The sequence below is a fragment of the Lutjanus erythropterus genome, chromosome 17 (genome assembly GCF_056507025.1).
Source record: "Lutjanus erythropterus isolate fLutEry1 chromosome 17, fLutEry1.hap2, whole genome shotgun sequence".
Lineage (NCBI taxonomy): Eukaryota > Metazoa > Chordata > Actinopteri > Lutjaniformes > Lutjanidae > Lutjanus > Lutjanus erythropterus.
In genome coordinates, this window is record NC_139333.1 from 21,521,632 (window position 1) to 21,538,864 (window position 17,233).

Here is a 17,233-nt window from a genome sequence, read left to right on the forward strand (position 1 = left end):
CCTTTAGTCACTGAGGCGGAGCCCGGTCAGGAAGTGCTGCGAGCTGACTCCACTCTCATGCTTAGTGAGAAGAGAACAGGCAGTGGACCCAGACAGGCAACAGGAGAGAACGAAGAACAAATTCTGTACCACATTTGGACTAGATCTCCGTCTTTCTAAGACATCAGCTAATGAGAAAGAATAGCTTCTCAAGTTTCAGATGGTAGGATGGATAGGCTTTTGTTCATGGTTACCTACGTTTTAAATATTGTTTAGCTCTGATGTAATGATAAAATTGAACTTATTTTACCATGACATGACTGAATTGTTCTCATTTTATTGCATTTTTTGCCCTGGCAGGTTAAAAAACCAGAGAAAAGCAGTCGTCACAACAGTCGACAAGAAGATACCAAATGGCATCCTGGAGGAACAAGGTAACATTGTTATAAAAACACTGGACACTGTGAGAAAAAGTTTGACAGACTGTTGATTGTGAGAGCGATATAGCTGCTTGTCAAAAGAAGCCTAGTGAGAATGTAGAGGAGAAATATGAGCTAAAGAAAAGGAAAGATGTCGAGACAGATAGTGGGAGGTGTAAAGTGTCAGAGTTTGTTTGTGACTGTATGTGCAGATTGTCCCACCACTGCATCGTGGTTGTGTTGTACTTCCTGTGGTTAACGTGAAGAGCAAAACTATATCTTATCATCACCTTCTTTTATAGCTTTTTTTATGCTGCATTCAAATTAGTATACACTGTTACTGGTGCACAGATCAGAGCAAATGCCACTGAGCTTCTAGCATTTTAAATGAAATCTGGGGCCTCATTTATAAAAATGTTCTTAGATTTGAACTTAGTCTTAAGATCATTTTCAGAAGTGTGCTTAAGTTCAATTCATAACAGATACCGAGCATAAAAAACCTTGCTTATGTACTTCTTTTCACAGAAGAAAATCTGTGACGTAAGCACCTGTGATCTTAAATTAACTTAGAATTGACGGCATCTGCCTTACAGTCAGTGATTTCCCCTTTATGTAATGCAAGCAGAAACGAAGGTTTTGTCAGGAATAGACACGGACCAAAAGAGAAAAGCAATTTTTTGGAGACAAGCACAGTAATGTTAGAGGAGATTGAAGACCAACAACATGTATTATTCGGTGGACTAAATCAGTGGTTCTGGCCTGATGGTATCATGCAACTTTTGCAATTTGTAACATGAAATGAGGGCTGTATTTTAGACTGGAGGATATTTTTTTTTTACTAGAGCTGCAACTAATGATTTATTCATTTCATTTTTATTATGGATTAATCTGTAGATTATTTTCTCGATTAACGAGTTAGTTGTTTGGTCCATAGGGTAAGGTAACATCCTCAAATATCTTGTTTTGTCCCCAACCCAAACATATGCGGTTTACTGTCATAGAGGAGTAAAGAACCCAGAAAATGCATCAGTAACGTCAACCTGATTATTCTGGTGGGTCGTGACTTAAAAAGGTTGAGAACTAATGGAGTAAAAAGTGGGTTGACAAACAACGCCCAACATGTGGCGTGGGAGTGTGCCGCTACTAATACCTCACACCTTTAACTGATAATTTCTTTCACGCTGTTGATAAAGCCGATGCAAAGTTCAGCCCAGGCTGGAGTGTGTATGCATCTCAAACTGCAATACCTCTACAATAACCTACAGAAAAAACCACGCAAGTCAAGTCTATACGTTGATTAGAGATGAGAACATTTCCAAGTCAAAGGAAAGCTTTATTACTAACTACTTATACATGGTTTTCTGCTGAAGTCGTACTAAAGCTCAAATTAGATCTCAAGTCCTTCAAGTCCCCTGATTTGTGTGAAGTAGGCTAACAGTTATTGGACTTTACAGGAAACAACACATCTTGATAAACCTGTTAGTGTTCTTTAGGAAGTGTTTTTTTATCTGGCATTAACAATAGCTTGTGCAGAGCAGGTTATATTCTAGCAGATAGGAATGTAAGTAGGATACATGGCTGTAAAACACACAACACAGCCAAAGGTAACAATAACAAACACTGAGCTGTTAATTACTGTGATTGTGGTCTACTTTTTCTTAAAAGAGTGGTGTGATATTTAATTTTCACTTTAACGCTGGGAAAGCATTACAGTATATATACAGAGTTCATTTTGAGTTATTGTCATAAGGCAGTTTTTGTTCACTTTTTAATCAGTAAAACTGAAGCAGAAGTGTGGGCACTGTGTTCTGTCCGATGAACATGATGTCAGAATGAATCAAATGCTATTTTTAATGAGTGTTGTACCTTTATGACTGTACATGCTGTGTGTCATTTGATGTGTGTTGTGTTTTAGAGTTTGGATACAGTACTGAGTCGTTATACACAACTATACCACCAGGTCAGGTATACGGGGTGGCGGTATAAGGGAACCTCATGTTACTAACACTCTCTCAGTACTTCTTCAACCTACATTTTCAAAATTTTGTGAGCGCTAACCGAATGTCTACAGTAGTCGGAAGGGGGTTTCTACTCAAAATATGCCTACGGGGTGCAGTAAGTGGCTTCTACTTAGGGTTCTTTGGTTTTCTAACACCTGTTGATGTTTGGTGATCACTGAATACTTACACTTTTTTTAACTTATCAAAGTGTTGGAAAACAAACACTGACATGTCATGAGATTTTAAATCAATTTGACATTTATTTTGGTCTTTGATGAGCTGTTTGTTAAATTCTTGTAGCATGGCTTTGTGTCAAAGTCAGTGATTCCCAACCAGGGGTACTTCTGCTGTTGCAGGAAAGTAAATGAAAACTAAACTGAAGAAGCCGAAATTATGATATTGATTTGAAATATAGTATATAAATTAAATCACACCTGAACACTGTGTGTTGTGATTGACAGGGCATGAAAACTACTTACTAAGTGAGCAGATAGATTACAGTTATCTAAAAGTAATGGCTAAACATTTGAAACAGTTAGTGAAATGTAAATGGTTAAATAGTTATAATAGCTGCATTTGCTAAAAGTAATGGCTAAATGTTTTTTTTAATTTAATATCCAGCTTGAAATCAACTTAAAATGGACATGTTTGGAACAGGACAGGTTGTGTTGTGAGGGGGTATGTGGGTAAGTGTTGGGAACCACTGGTCTAATTAAACCCAATCCTGTTTTATAATAATTAATTTCTCTGAGTTGTTAATTCAATAATGACTCAATAATGAATCAGTTTATTGTTTAACACAACAAATAATTCACCACCGTAACATTAAACTCTATTAGTCCAGCAGGGACGATAAACCCACTAACTGTTCTCCCCACAGAGCAACAGACGGTGGTCCTTCTGCCCAGATCCCCTTCAGCCTCTAAGACCTACTTCCCCATCCCGGTGGACCACCTCGAGGAGGAGTACAGGCTCCGCTCAGCAGACGATGGCAAGCTTTTCAGGGAGGAGTACAATGTAAGTGTCCTCTCTTCTCCGCCTGGAGGTTAGAGTAACAGGTGGTCGCAAGGCAGAGTCTTCTGTATTCTGTACGAGTGCTGGAAGTAGTGTTTACATCAGGCATCTGGGGTTAAGGTACTGAGTCACTGTGGTGCATTCAAACTCCATGATTTGTAGGATTTTGGTTGAGTTCTGTTCAGCAGTTTATTTATTTATTTTTTTGTTTTATGAAATGTGGTTTAGGACTGTTGATTTAGACTGTGACCACATCTGTATTGTACTTTTTAAAGCTCTATTTAACCTTGCAAGTTAGCTTAAATAATAAAGCAGTAAAATTATTATGCAACTTGTGCAGCTTTTGACATATAGAACACAAAGGGGTGTTTTGTGCTTTTAGCTGTGGCAACACCTACACTGTGAAGAAAAAAAAAGTGTTTCAAGGTAACTGCCTTCACTACATTTTTGAGTTTTGAATCAAACTCAAATTCTTCAGTTTTGAAATAAACTAAACAAAGTTTTGCTGGCCTATAATATTTTGTTGAGATAATCTACTTTTGTTCTTTAGATAAACTTGAAAAAATTATATTTCAAAACAATACAAAACAGCTATTTCATGGTGAGCTGGGAATTTGATTTTGAAATTATTACACATTATTCACTTTCAGTTCAGTGAGTTTATTCAACGATTTCTGAAGTACATTTCTGGGGGTTTCTAAAACTCAAAGATTCAAGTTTATCTGAAGAAGAAATGTAAATTATTTCAACAAAACATTAGTTGATAAACCTTTTTCAAAACTTAAAAGGGATCAAAACCTATTGAAATTTAGAGTTTTTTGTCTTTTCTTGTCATTTTTACAGTGTATAAAATACTTCAAATTTGAGTTAAAGTTCATCTGAAAGCAGAAGATTCAGACTTGTGTATTTTTTTATGCCGGAAAACTACTGGAGATGTGTGTCACATTGTACGTGACACATAGTGTACACATACACACCCACATGTATGAAAAATACCCTCTTGACTATTTCTGACTATGATTGAGGATCTAAGCAAAATAATGTGTGACTCATGGTCCATTTAACACATACAAGTATGATTTTATTCAGACAGTTTGTCAGCACAGACAGAGGAAGTTGAAGTTCTTTGCCTTTAATGGAGGACTGTTTATTGTCGGTAGCAGAGGAAGTGCCGCACAAAGCCTCACATACGGCAGAACACAATGCACATGAGCAGTTAAAAGTCACCCTGCCTGACCGTTTTACAGTACGGGGGGTGTAGAATCTACCTGTAATTTTGTTTTATAGTCCTTGCCAGGGGGTAATGCCCATGGGACGTACGAGGAGGCCAACAAGGACGACAACAAGGAGAAGAACAGATACCCAAACATCCTTCCCTGTGAGTGTGCTTTCTGTTCTGCAGGAACTAGGTTTTCACTTTACTCACACCCAGAGCTCTCAGTTTCCTGTATGTGTGCACGTGTCTTTCTGTCTTTATGAGAGTTTTTCCTTTTTACAGTTCAGCTTATGTATTCATTCACAATGTTCCTCACCCCGCTTCCTTTTTACAATTGCAGCTCCTATCACAGATCACTGTCTTAGTAATAATTCACTGTATATTTTCTTTACCCATGCATTCTGATCTTTAAAGAGATTATGTGGGTATCCAACCAGTGTTGATGGTTACTGGGCCAGGGTTCCTGCTAGATGAGTACCTTAGTCACCTAATGCTATGTTTTGACAAAGAAAGTAATAGCTGTAGGCAAGGCTGGTGATACACAGCAACGTGGGTGTCAGAAGCTTGCACACAAAGCATCCTGGTACATGTAGGCACTGCCAGCACAGCTCTGCGAACAGGAGAACTCCGCTTTCTCGGTCAATATAGCACGCACTTAGGAATTTATTGCTTTAATTGACTACATTTAGCATCAACACTGATTGGACATCCACGTAAAAAGTGGTGGAGTTGTTGGACACTTTGAGAAATGTGCTTACTTACTGACTTTCCTGCCAAGGGTTAGGTGAAAAGATTGATGCCACTCTTCCATCCGTCTAGTAAATATGTGGTTGGTATCTACAGCTGGTTAGCTCATAATGAAAGTGAAGTGGGGGGAAACTGGTAGCTCGGTTCTAACTGTAAAAAAAAAAAAGAAAAAAAAAAATCTGCCTACCAGCACCTCTAAAGGCCAGTAGTTAACAAGTTAAACTTTGTTTAATTTGCACAACAAATGGCGACTTGCTGTTTTACAGAAGGTTATCAGATGGTCTTACATAGCCAGAACAGTAAGATCTGGTTCCACACATTATAATCCTGCTGTAGGGGACATAATGCTCTGACTTGGTGCTTTTTTGGAGGGGGCCTTTATGCCTTTAATTGATAAGATAGTTGAAGTTAGACAGGAGAAGGGGTGGGGGGACAACACACAGCAAGGGTCGCAAGCTGGAATTGAACCCACAGCCACTGCAGAGAACTCAGTGCATGGGGCGCAGGTTCAACCAACAGGGTGCCACTTGTCTGTATTTCTTAAATAACCAATCATAATCTTAATCGCTCAAGTTGCAGTGATGGTACCTTGCAAAATAGTGTTGGGGAGGAACTTGTTTTGGTGGAACACTTAAATCCCTACAAAAGAAGATGTAAAAGCTGCTAGCTTGTTTACGTTCAGACCATATAGTGAGTCTGACTTCGTGATGGACAACTTCTCTGCTGGAGGCAGTTGCCAGGCATCCATGAGAGACAATAGGACGTTACTGCTTCTAGATTTTGTTAGCTTTGGGTGCCATTTTATGTTTATATTTTATATTTATTTTTATGCAATATTAAGCTAACCAGCTGCTGAATGTAGCTTCATATTCAATGTACAGATGAGAGGGTGAATATAAATCTTCTTGTCTAATGCCCAGCAAAAAACCACACAGGTGTATTTCAGTCAAACTATTCCTTAAATGCTCTTTATGATAACTGCCTGGTGTCTAATGGGAGCAGGGTGACAGACTGTGTGCATTGTTTTTCCACTGTCACCCTCTAAATTTTCCAATGATATTTTCATCAACAGATGATCATTCCAGAGTGGTGTTGACTCAGCTGGATGGAAATCCCTGTTCAGACTATGTGAATGCTTCTTACATTGATGTAAGTTACACGTTTTAGGGGCCTTTCGTCACTCTTTGAACACTAACTGTACCAAAATAGCAATTATGTTCTGCTCCACAGATTTATAAATCAATGTAATATTGGTTTGTTGTTTGGTAACAATTTCCCTGTGACGTCCATTTGTAGCTATTCTGTGGCTTCCAGTGGTGTCACACAATAGCTCTCAGCAGTTTGCACATCTGTTGTGCAATTACAGATGTTGACATTTCCATTAAATTCTTTTCTTTGCTGAAAATGTTGAGATTTAAAGTTCTTTAAATTCTTGACCTTGGCAGCAGCTGAAGAGAGAATTTCACCACTAGGTCCATTCGAAGCTGTTTGAGCATTTTATTAATATTCTTAATTAACTTTTTTTTTAAACAGGGTTTTACAGAAAAGAACAAATTCATTGCAGCACAAGGTGAGATATAGTGCACTTAAAGGTGACATACATAATTATGTTGATACCTTGTCTTAATAAATCTTATTTGATTATAATTGAACATTTTTTGTCTCACAGGTCCAAAAGAAGACACCACAGCAGATTTCTGGAGGATGATATGGGAGCAGAAAGTAGCGACTGTTGTCATGCTGACAAATCTGAAAGAAAGGAAAGAAGTGAGTGATTTTTTTAGTCTTGTTTATTTCTTGATGTGTCTCAGGGGAGCTGTTCTCCTCACGGAGCTGAAGTGTCATAGACAAAATAACACATTCCCACAAGTTCCAGCCAAGTCTCTGTTCTGACACTTTGTGAAGATTAATGGAGCATCACAAAGAGATTTGAGAAGAAATGTGCTTCAAATCGATTTCATTGGTTATGGTCCAAGGTGAAATGATGGAGTTTAATTTAACCGATTCATTTCATACCTGTGATCTCCCCTCTGACATCTCTTTTTCTCTGCTATAATTGCACAGTCTTTATTGTGTGAACCGTTGAGTGAACCAGAGCTCATTCGCTGAACAATGAGAAGGGCGAGAGGCTACGAAGATCAATAAGAAGGGAATTGGCGAAGATTCAAATCAGCATGTGACGGATTGAAATCAATGGCTACATAATGTGTTATTAAGTCCTCTAAGTCAGTATCATAATCACCCAGCAGCGTCTCATATTGAGTGCTTTCACCTCTCTGATTTACTCTAATCTGGACTGACTGGCTGTGAAATTGAAGCATGTGCGCTTTTGCATTTGAACCATTTTGTCTCACAAAAGGCAAGTCCTTGAATACGATACAGAAGAACAACTCCCCTTTTAGGTTATTTGATTTATTGAATAATGGTTGGCATTATCTCCCCTCAGGACAAGTGTTACCAGTACTGGCCAGATCAGGGCTGTTGGACCTACGGGAATGTGAGGGTGGCAGTAGAAGACTTCACTGTCCTCGTGGACTACACTATACGCAAGTTCTGCATACAATATGTAAGTAGACACTGTAACAATAGCTGTGTATTTAACGTATTTTGTTGATGGAAATGGTAAAAATCTGGGGGAAAAAACCTTCATTATCACTTTATTTGATGGGGTGTAAAGAAGACTGCCATTACACTGTCATAGCCATGTCACAACACCTGCCACAACCAAGAAGGAGTCTTTATAATTGTTTATGACTGTTGTCATTAAGTGTAATTTGTTCAGTTGTGTCATTTTTTTAATGCAAAAGTGGTTTTCTTGCTGGGTTTGGCTCCTGAGACAGCTAATTAGGTGGCTAACTCCATGGCTAACTTAGCTAATTAGCCAGCGCCAGCTACAGGTAACAGCAGATAGTGGTTAGCCTACTTTAGCAATAAATAAATGAGCTAACCACTATCTGTCCAACAGCTCTGTAAACTAAGTCACCTTGGTACTGTACTCTGTTGTGGCCCTGTAACATTTAATGACCAATGTCCAAACGGTGCCATTTTTACAATTATTCATGATACTGTTATAAAAGCATTTGACACATAATAAAACTTAATGACATCTTTATGAAAAGTCTAAAATGTGCCACTTTACTTGACATCCAGGAAAATATTCACACTTATAATGTTCTCATGACAGCCAGTGTCAAAACCAACTACATATGACAGTATAATGTCACGTTAAAGCACAAAGCTAAACAGTTTCTTTAATTCTGATAATGTCATGAAGTTGTCATAAGAAAGGCACTGACGGGTTATGTTGTCTTGGTTAATGTCAAGAGGTCATAACAAAGACATCCTACATGATGTCAAAAATTACCCAACTGACAGAATTACACTTTTGACAACAGCAATAAACATTCATGAAGACTCCTACATGTTCATGACAGGTGTCATGACTCAGTTATGGGTTAATGGGAGATTAAAAAACAATTACAAAACATTTAACTCGCATGACTGATCAGCTGTTTCAGTCTCCTCATCGCTCTGTGACTATAATATACCCATGATCGCTCCACACAGATCTGATTGAACCCCCCTCACATTAACACATGAAACAAACAGAAATGGCATATTTCCGTTGTGTTTTCAATGTTATTTTTCACTGTTTGAGGTTCAACTTGTGGTCTTTTAATTACATCATCTTGTTGCACACTCTGCTTCTGCAATGGTTTTCCAACTGGAGAATTGGTACCACCTACTGCCCATCTCAAAGAAGCAGCTCCTAATTATCATAGAACAGTAAAGCATTCACTCACATTTTCTTTTGCTAGTTAACACAAAATGCAGTTAAAATTTGAGGCAAGATTTGGCTGGAAACATGGGTAATAATCATTGATCTCAAAGAAGGCATGAGAGCTGAAACATCATCTGAATAAAAGAAATGCATATGGAGCCAGAGTGTGCAACACTTTTTTCCTACTTTCAAGTCCATTCCTAGTGATCAGCACGCCACCACAACCCCTGGTGTGTTTATAACACAGCTTATGTTAACATGAGCACGGGAGTTGTTGTGAAACATTACTGTATGTTGTAACATGTGTGGTTCAGTTCCCTTTTCATAGTAAGCCAACTAGACCTGAAATAATGTGTAATTTCTGATAAAAATGGTCTTCTAGAGTACGTATAGAGATTCCTGTTTAAACTATCATTCACCAAGAGTTTGCCCTGGGGCCACACTGGGTCTTCAGACTTTCTATACAGGTGTCATTACCACTGTTAACTGTGTTTCGTCTGTGTTTGTGTGCCTGTTTATGCAGCAAGCCAGTGATGCCGCCAAGACTCCTAGGCTGGTCACCCAGCTCCACTTCACCAGCTGGCCTGACTTTGGAGTTCCTTTCTCGCCCATCGGCATGCTCAAGTTCCTCAAAAAGGTCAAGGTGGTCAATCCACCCTTCTCTGGGCCTATCGTGGTCCACTGCAGGTACCACAACACTGAGCTCATGGGTCGTTGTTTACTTGGATCTACGTGCTTTTGACAGAACATTACTTAATGGTTTTAATTATCCAATTTGTTTCTATGGAGATAAATATATTTACGGTTAAATATCCGCTTTGTGTGTCAGCTGGAAAACAAACTGTCAGCTGTGGCTGGAAACATTTTGAGTGACTATAGCGATACATGTGTTTCCAAGCACAGATGTCCCTTTGTTTCACTGCTGTTGTTTATTACCAAGCGAGTGTCAGCTGAGGATTGTGGTTCATTCAGTCTGTGGTTTGTTTTGTGTCCCTGCAGCGCCGGTGTTGGGAGAACGGGAACCTTCATCGTAATAGATGCCATGATCGACATGATGCACGCAGAGCAGAAAGTTGATGTGTTTGGGTTTGTCTCTAAGATACGAGAGCAGCGCTCACAGCTCATTCAGACAGATGTGAGTTGGAGCTATGACATGTTCCCTCTTGTCTGTAATGTCAGCCACATGACACAACACTTAAAACTCGACTTAATGAGTGAATTGTCAGTGTGAATTATCCCACCCTCAATCATCTGTTAATGTCCAAATGTGCTCATGCATAGTGTGTGTGTGTGTGTGTGTGTGTGTGTGTGTGTGTGTGTGTGTGTGTATTCTCACCTCAGATGCAGTACTCATTCATCTACCAGGCCCTGCTTGAATACTACCTCTACGGAGACACGGAGCTGGACGTGTCGTCTCTGGAAGGACATCTGCACAAACTGCACAACACCTTTGCAAACGGTGATCGGGTTGGCCTAGAGGAAGAGTTTAAGGTAAAGACCTTTCATGTCACAGTGTGGCCCATTAAAAACAAACAAATCAAATATCACCAAACTGAGAGATTCAACCTGTTTTTAATTTAACATTAATGTTTCCATATAATTGTTGAGCAAATTTGAGTCAATTGTTTTGAAATATCGCAAAATACATAAGAAAATAGCTGGTTCATCAGCTGGTTATGAGCAAATAAACAAGGCTACACAAAGCATAGATTCATCAGAAGTTGTTGGTATAAGCTACAATAATAAACAGAGTAGACGCAGAGGCTTTGAACCAGAGACAAAACCAGTTGTTTGCCAATAAACCATGAAGAGGAAACAAACCCAGTCACCTTGGCCATCTATCTATGAGAGAAAAATGGAGAGAAAAGGGTCTTCAGCATGTTGTTTTCAGTTGGGCAAATTGTAATTATTCTTTAACGGGGCAGTCGACACCATCAGTTTCTTCTTGTGTTTGCTATGTCAAAACTTGTGCTTAAAAGGTGTTTCCATCTCTCGTTTTCAAAACAGGTAAAATCCACCTCAAGTAAAACTAAAAACTTTTTGTGAAATTTAGGAAGTTTGCCATTTCCATCTTTCTAAAGTGATACTTCAAAACATACATAAAAATATGTAGTAGGAAACAGCTAATGATGTTAAAAGCACGATATGAATGTCAAGATATAACACTTACATAAAAAACACAACCGTGAACAGGAAATTCCCACAAGCTATAGAAGTGAGAATTTGTAACAGATTTAGCTACTTCCCATCTGTAGTCTCTGCGTAGTTAGACATAAAAACAAAACAATACATAATAATAATAATAATAATAATAATAATAAAATGATTCAATAGATTTGAATTGCTTCTCCAGAGCCATATCAGCACATACAGATAAAGACCTGACCAATTAACATGTGTGGTTACCTACAAAATACCTTGTTGAAAGATGTTACACATATAAACTTACTGATACTTACAACAACAAAAAAATCTTACTAATACAATAAATTAGTTGTGGGCCTTTTTACTTTTTACTTAAATCAGATCCTTCTCATTCTGCCACTTATGCACAGTACAGTGTGTGACTTGGAATCAACAGTGTTTTGTTGTTTTATTCACCTTTTTAAATTCATGTACAAAAGGATACTGAACATTTGCAGGTTTGTAACAGTTTGACTTTGCTTGTTTGATTTCAACCCAGAAACTGACCAACATGCGAATAATGAAGGAGAACATGAGAACGGGGAACCTTCCTGCCAACATGAAGAAGAACAGAGTTCTGCAAATTATTCCGTGTAAGGAAGAAGCAAAAAAAAAAAACATAAAACCACCAAAAATAGATTGGATGTCTGTTGCATATATCAACACATGCCAGATTCTGACCTCCAGATTATATTGTGTGTCACTATGTTTTGAATTTGAACATATTTTTCTAACCCTGTGCTCTGCAGCATTCATTGACTGTTATTGTTCAGGCTGCTTTGTATACCTGATACTCTGTGAACATGTTTATATGCTGCTCTATTCCCATTTCAGATGACTTCAACAGAGTCATTCTCTCCATGAGACGAGGCCAGGAGTTCACAGATTACATCAACGCATCTTTCATAGATGTAAGCAACAGGTTTTATTACCCAATTCCTTCCTTCTTGTATTTATATCTGCAACAGTTCATAGGTATTGCTATTAATACACATTACTGGACCAGTAAAGCTGAGGATGCATGTTTTGCTGTGACTCAGGGCTACAGACAGAAGGACTACTTCATTGCCACCCAGGGCCCTCTCCCACACACAGTGGAGGATTTCTGGAGAATGGTGTGGGAGTGGAAATGTCACTCCATTGTCATGCTCACAGAGCTCCAGGAGAGGGAGCAGGTAAGCTGCTTTAGCTAGTAGCTGCAGGCAGGCTTTGACTGATGGCCTCAATAACTACTACAGCAGAGCTACATAAACCATCTATGTTCTGACTTCCTGTCTCTGTCATAAAACCATAGTTTTATACTAGTTCATGTTTGTACCAGACTTATTATAGTTCTGTATTTTTCATTAGTTTCATTTCATTTTTATTGTCGATTCAGTTTCATTTTAGTTTCCGGAGTGGGCCTGCTCATTTCAGTTTAGTTTCCCCAGTTTCAGGAAACTGATGCATCAAAGCTTCCTCAGACTAGTTGCGTTGACCAATTTAACTAAATTGACAAAGACTGAAACTACAGACATTTCCTTTATAATCTCATTTTATCTTATCTTAATTTTGTTAATACATAATATTGTTTCAGTTCTTTTTTTATTTCAGATAACTAAAATGTTTTTTTCACACCAAGTTTTAGTTTTTAGTTAAGTTTTCTTTAACTAATAACCTTGTTTTGCACAGTGTTTCAGTTCGAGCTGTATCTACTATGGAATATTTACAATACATTTCATATATGAAGCTGTACTTTCTGCAACAAACACTCTGTTTTTGTCTGTTTCTGCAGGACAAATGTTGTCAGTACTGGCCCACAGAGGACTCAGTCACCTACGGCGATTACACAGTAGAGTTGAAGGGAGATACTTTGTGTGACACCTTCAGTCTACGAGACTTGGTACTCACCTTTGTCCCGGTAAGCAAATTAACCTCACACTGTCACACAGTCGTTCATTAGATAGTAATGCCACATTACATTTATCTGTCAGGATGCAAAAAATGTATTGGCTGTCTTGATGCTCCTCCATTGAGTGCTGAATTTCTTTCCCAAGGGAGGTGAAATAATTATTTTCCAATGTGTAATTATTCACAAAACAAAACATTTTAGGATCAGTTCTACTTTAAATCATAACGGTGTTACTACTTGAACAACTTTTAATTTTTCTCACAATTAATTTTAAATCTCAAGTAAAAGTACAAATGTATTATTTAAAATTAATTTAAGCATTAACATTCTGCAGAAACATTGTCCCTGTGAGTGATATAATATATATTAAATTATTAGGAATTATCAGTCATTATCACCATTTTACTGCTATAGTTTGTTGTTGTGCAGCAGGTTTTAAATACTTAATATAAATTAGGTATTTTAGTCCAATGTTGTCCAACCAGGGCTTTAGACCCCTTCTAAAGGGTCACAAGATGAAGATAAGAAATATTTTGTTCATGTTTCTATAGTTAGAAATCTTTTGGATCAATGTTTTGTGTATTTATTTAGTAATATGCAATGAAAAAACATGCCCAATTTTTGTACTGCTTTTATTTTGAGACAGTTTTCAATATTTTAGCTTAGGTTATACAAATTTGAGGGATATGAGAAATTTGAAGATAATCCAAGAGGTGACCTCACTATCAGCAATAATGCCAGTGTTGGCGCTGGTGAACCATTTCCACTGCAGAGATCCTTAAACCGTATAAAAAGTCTAAAAGGGAAATGTCTCTGGTGGAGCTTTAACAGTATAGACAGATCACATAGAGACTATTGTTACATTAATGTGCACATATTTGAAAATTAAAACATAATTCTTGAACATAGTAAAATGCAAAAATTAGATTATACTAATTTTAACAGCACTTTTGTATCTGACTTTGTAAAGCTACACAGGCTCTAGCCTGACATAATTGTCTTACAGAGAATAAGAACCCAAGTGAGTACGTAAACCTCTTTAGGCAGCCAGAGGAAATGTGGTGGGCAGGATGTGTTTAAAATTATCAGGTGGGAGCCTCCCATCTCATATATTTCATTAAATTCGACCCACATCACCTCTCAGAGGCTCAGGAGTACATTCCTGCCTCCCTCAGACCACCACTCATCTGCTGCTCACTTAACCTACACTGACATTGCACCTGCCATTACGCTTTCATATGCTGCTAATAAATCACATTTGAAAGGTATTATGATCTCTCGTCTGCCTGTGCATTTCCTCTCAAAGGAGAAGCAGACGAGGGTGATCAGGCACTTCCACTTCCACGGCTGGCCTGAGGTCGGCATCCCGGCCGAGGGGAAAGGCATGATCGACATCATCGCCTCGGTGCAGAGACAGCAGCAGCAGTCTGGGAACCATCCCATCGTCGTACACTGCAGGTATGCAGGCACACATTTGAGCCTCTCAGACTGGCATATTTGTGTTTTCTGCTGCAGCGATTTGCATATGACAGCTTAAAACTGTTTGTATTTGCAAGCTGCTGTTCATGCTTGATTTAGGTTTTAAGAGCTTTTATTGTGTTTTTGTGTGCTGCAGTGCTGGTGCAGGGCGAACAGGTACGTTCATTGCACTGAGCAATATCTTGGAGCGGGTCAAGGCAGAGGGCCTGCTGGACGTGTTCCAAACTGTGAAGAGTTTACGCATGCAGAGGCCTCATATGGTCCAAACTGTGGTAAGTATCAGGATAAGCGGGGCTCAACAATAAAGATTGCTCAATTGCCTGAAGCAAATAAAATCCCACATCGAGCTAGTAAATCTAGCAATTTTTCTTTCCTTTTTTTTTTTTTTTTGGAGCGGAGGACGGAAATACCTAAAGAGTGAGCCATCTTGCTACTTTCTAATCTCTGTTGAGAGTTGCACATGACAGACTGGGAACTCATGAGAAAGAGGCGTTAGAGGATGTGAACAAAATTCCAAATACATATTGTGCAGTTTGTTGCAAGTTTAAAAGAAAGTAGGGTAAAACAAGGTCAGCAGTTCAAAATTCAGAAAAACATTTGGTAAGACTCAACAGCATACTGCTTGCGTGGCAGCTAAGAGGACTGCGTTCAACTACGGCTGAGCAAGTACTTGGCTGAAACGAGTATCTAGTACCAAAAATGGACTTTTAACGAGCATCATCCGAATAAAATGTGTAAATATCCAAACTCAGAGTGGCCAGTGTGTAAACCAGAAGTGGGCAGGGCTAACCAGTATTTGTTAACTTAAGCATGAAACTGATTTGGGTTGATCAGAAGTTGCTATATTGATTAGAAAACTATTTACAGAACAGCCTGAGAACTGAACTTCGGATAATTGTTCATATATCATGCCATCATATCATCATACCACTATCATACCAGATACTTGTTTCAGCTGCACACTCAAGTCTTACCATAGTCTCTTACTTTTCAAAAACATTTATCTGAATCTCAATTCTGAGTCGGTTATGTATTTTTCTAGTAAACAACAAATACAGTAATTTTAAGGAGTTTAAGCCCCACCCATTCCAAGCACAGATACAGATAATTGAGTAGGTTAAACAGAGACAGATACAGAGACCCTACAGACAACTCCCTGTCCGGGGCTTTACCGATTTTTGTATGAAACATGAGCTTCAAAAAACATACAGCAGTACGTAGTCCAGTCCAATCACTTAATTAAGATTAAGTGGATCTTAATCTAAATGCTAAAAAAAAGTGCCTGTGTCTTGCTTTATTTTGCTACCAGCTAATCCATCTTTCTATTTTCTCTTTCTTCCACAGGAACAGTATGACTTCTGCTACAGGGTGGTACAAGACTTTGTCGACATTTTCTCAGACTATGCCAATTTTAAATGACGAGATTTGCCTTAAACATGGTTTTTAATGTTGTTTTCTAAAGCTGGTTTGTCAGTTTTATGTGTTTCTTTAACTTGGTCAAATGATCTATTTTGCTATGCACTTGTCCTACCATTAACTGAAACTCCATCCTCGCTGTAATATATTGTATGTCAGTGGATGAAAATTGTAAATGAAAAAAGTTAGATTAATTAATAATGTATATTTCACATCATGTATGATAATTATTTTGTCATGAAGTGTTGTTTCAGACTTGGTCTTTTATTTCAGTTTTGTTGTATAATACTGTACTTTAAATGTTTATCTAAGTGTTATTTTGGATTGACCACGTAATATTTTTAAAAGTTGTAGTTATTGTAAATGTATTTATGTATTGACGAAAACATTCCATTCTTGAGTTTGGAGAACATGATGGGAATGTTAAGGTTTTTTTTTTTTTATGTAAACATACAGTACATTCTTTCATTTATTGATGACTTCTATCTGAGATTAGATTTTAACTATTTTTCTTTGTCCTCAAGCTACATGCCCATCACGAATGTGATACTCTTTCCAATGGAAATATTGTCAGAAAAAGAATGAATCACTTCAGCCATAATGCAGAGAACGTAAAGTTATGCAACAGAGGCTGAGGTGATGATACCGAAGTTGATTTCCATTATGTAACTGGGCAGAAGTTTCACAGTTAGACGTATCAAAGAGTTGTGAAAAAGACCATTAAACTGGTTTTGTACCTCAAAAAAAGTGGTATGCAACTGCATTTAACATGGATGTAACATTACTACAGTCTGCCTTTTGTCTGTAGAGAGCAAAAAGTATTTTGCTAAAATGACTGCACATTAAAAAGCACATATAACTAAGCCTTTTGCCAAGAACCTGCAATATTCAAGAGTACGTTTATTGCTTTATTTATATCATAGATTAGAGATTTTTCACAAATCAGTGCCATATGTAAATTTTTAAGACATGGAAAAGTAGAACAACCCTAAGTTGAAGGCTGAGCATTGAAAGGTAATCCTTAAGAAAGTTTGGTCGCTAAATGCAGTAGAGTTAGTACGATTTCATGACAACCTGTGTCAGGTACACAGTTGAAAGGACAGTTCG

General features: G+C 38.0%; 1 protein-coding gene across 2 annotated transcripts in view; it reads left to right on the top strand.

Moving 5' to 3' along the window:
• Window positions 1-17,004, top strand: part of ptprea (protein tyrosine phosphatase receptor type Ea) — an 80,071-nt gene extending 63,067 nt beyond the window's left edge. Inside the window, exons 1-18 of one of the 2 annotated variants that reach the window (XM_084740217.1) lie at window positions 46-202; window positions 340-413; window positions 3,279-3,415; window positions 4,700-4,790; window positions 6,448-6,524; window positions 6,909-6,945; window positions 7,045-7,142; window positions 7,822-7,941; window positions 9,680-9,843; window positions 10,156-10,291; window positions 10,498-10,647; window positions 11,840-11,933; window positions 12,175-12,251; window positions 12,381-12,515; window positions 13,115-13,240; window positions 14,538-14,689; window positions 14,847-14,982; window positions 16,055-17,004. In XM_084740217.1, coding sequence (XP_084596343.1) covers window positions 171-202; window positions 340-413; window positions 3,279-3,415; window positions 4,700-4,790; window positions 6,448-6,524; window positions 6,909-6,945; window positions 7,045-7,142; window positions 7,822-7,941; window positions 9,680-9,843; window positions 10,156-10,291; window positions 10,498-10,647; window positions 11,840-11,933; window positions 12,175-12,251; window positions 12,381-12,515; window positions 13,115-13,240; window positions 14,538-14,689; window positions 14,847-14,982; window positions 16,055-16,129 — 1,911 coding nt within the window. In that variant the 5' untranslated portion in view covers window positions 46-170 and the 3' untranslated portion in view covers window positions 16,130-17,004. Of the gene's footprint in view, window positions 1-45; window positions 203-339; window positions 414-3,278; window positions 3,416-4,699; window positions 4,791-6,447; window positions 6,525-6,908; window positions 6,946-7,044; window positions 7,143-7,821; window positions 7,942-9,679; window positions 9,844-10,155; window positions 10,292-10,497; window positions 10,648-11,839; window positions 11,934-12,174; window positions 12,252-12,380; window positions 12,516-13,114; window positions 13,241-14,537; window positions 14,690-14,846; window positions 14,983-16,054 lie in introns of those variants that run through there. The other variant, XM_084740216.1, reaches the window with a different exon arrangement.
• The last annotated feature ends 229 nt before the right edge of the window (window positions 17,005-17,233 follow it).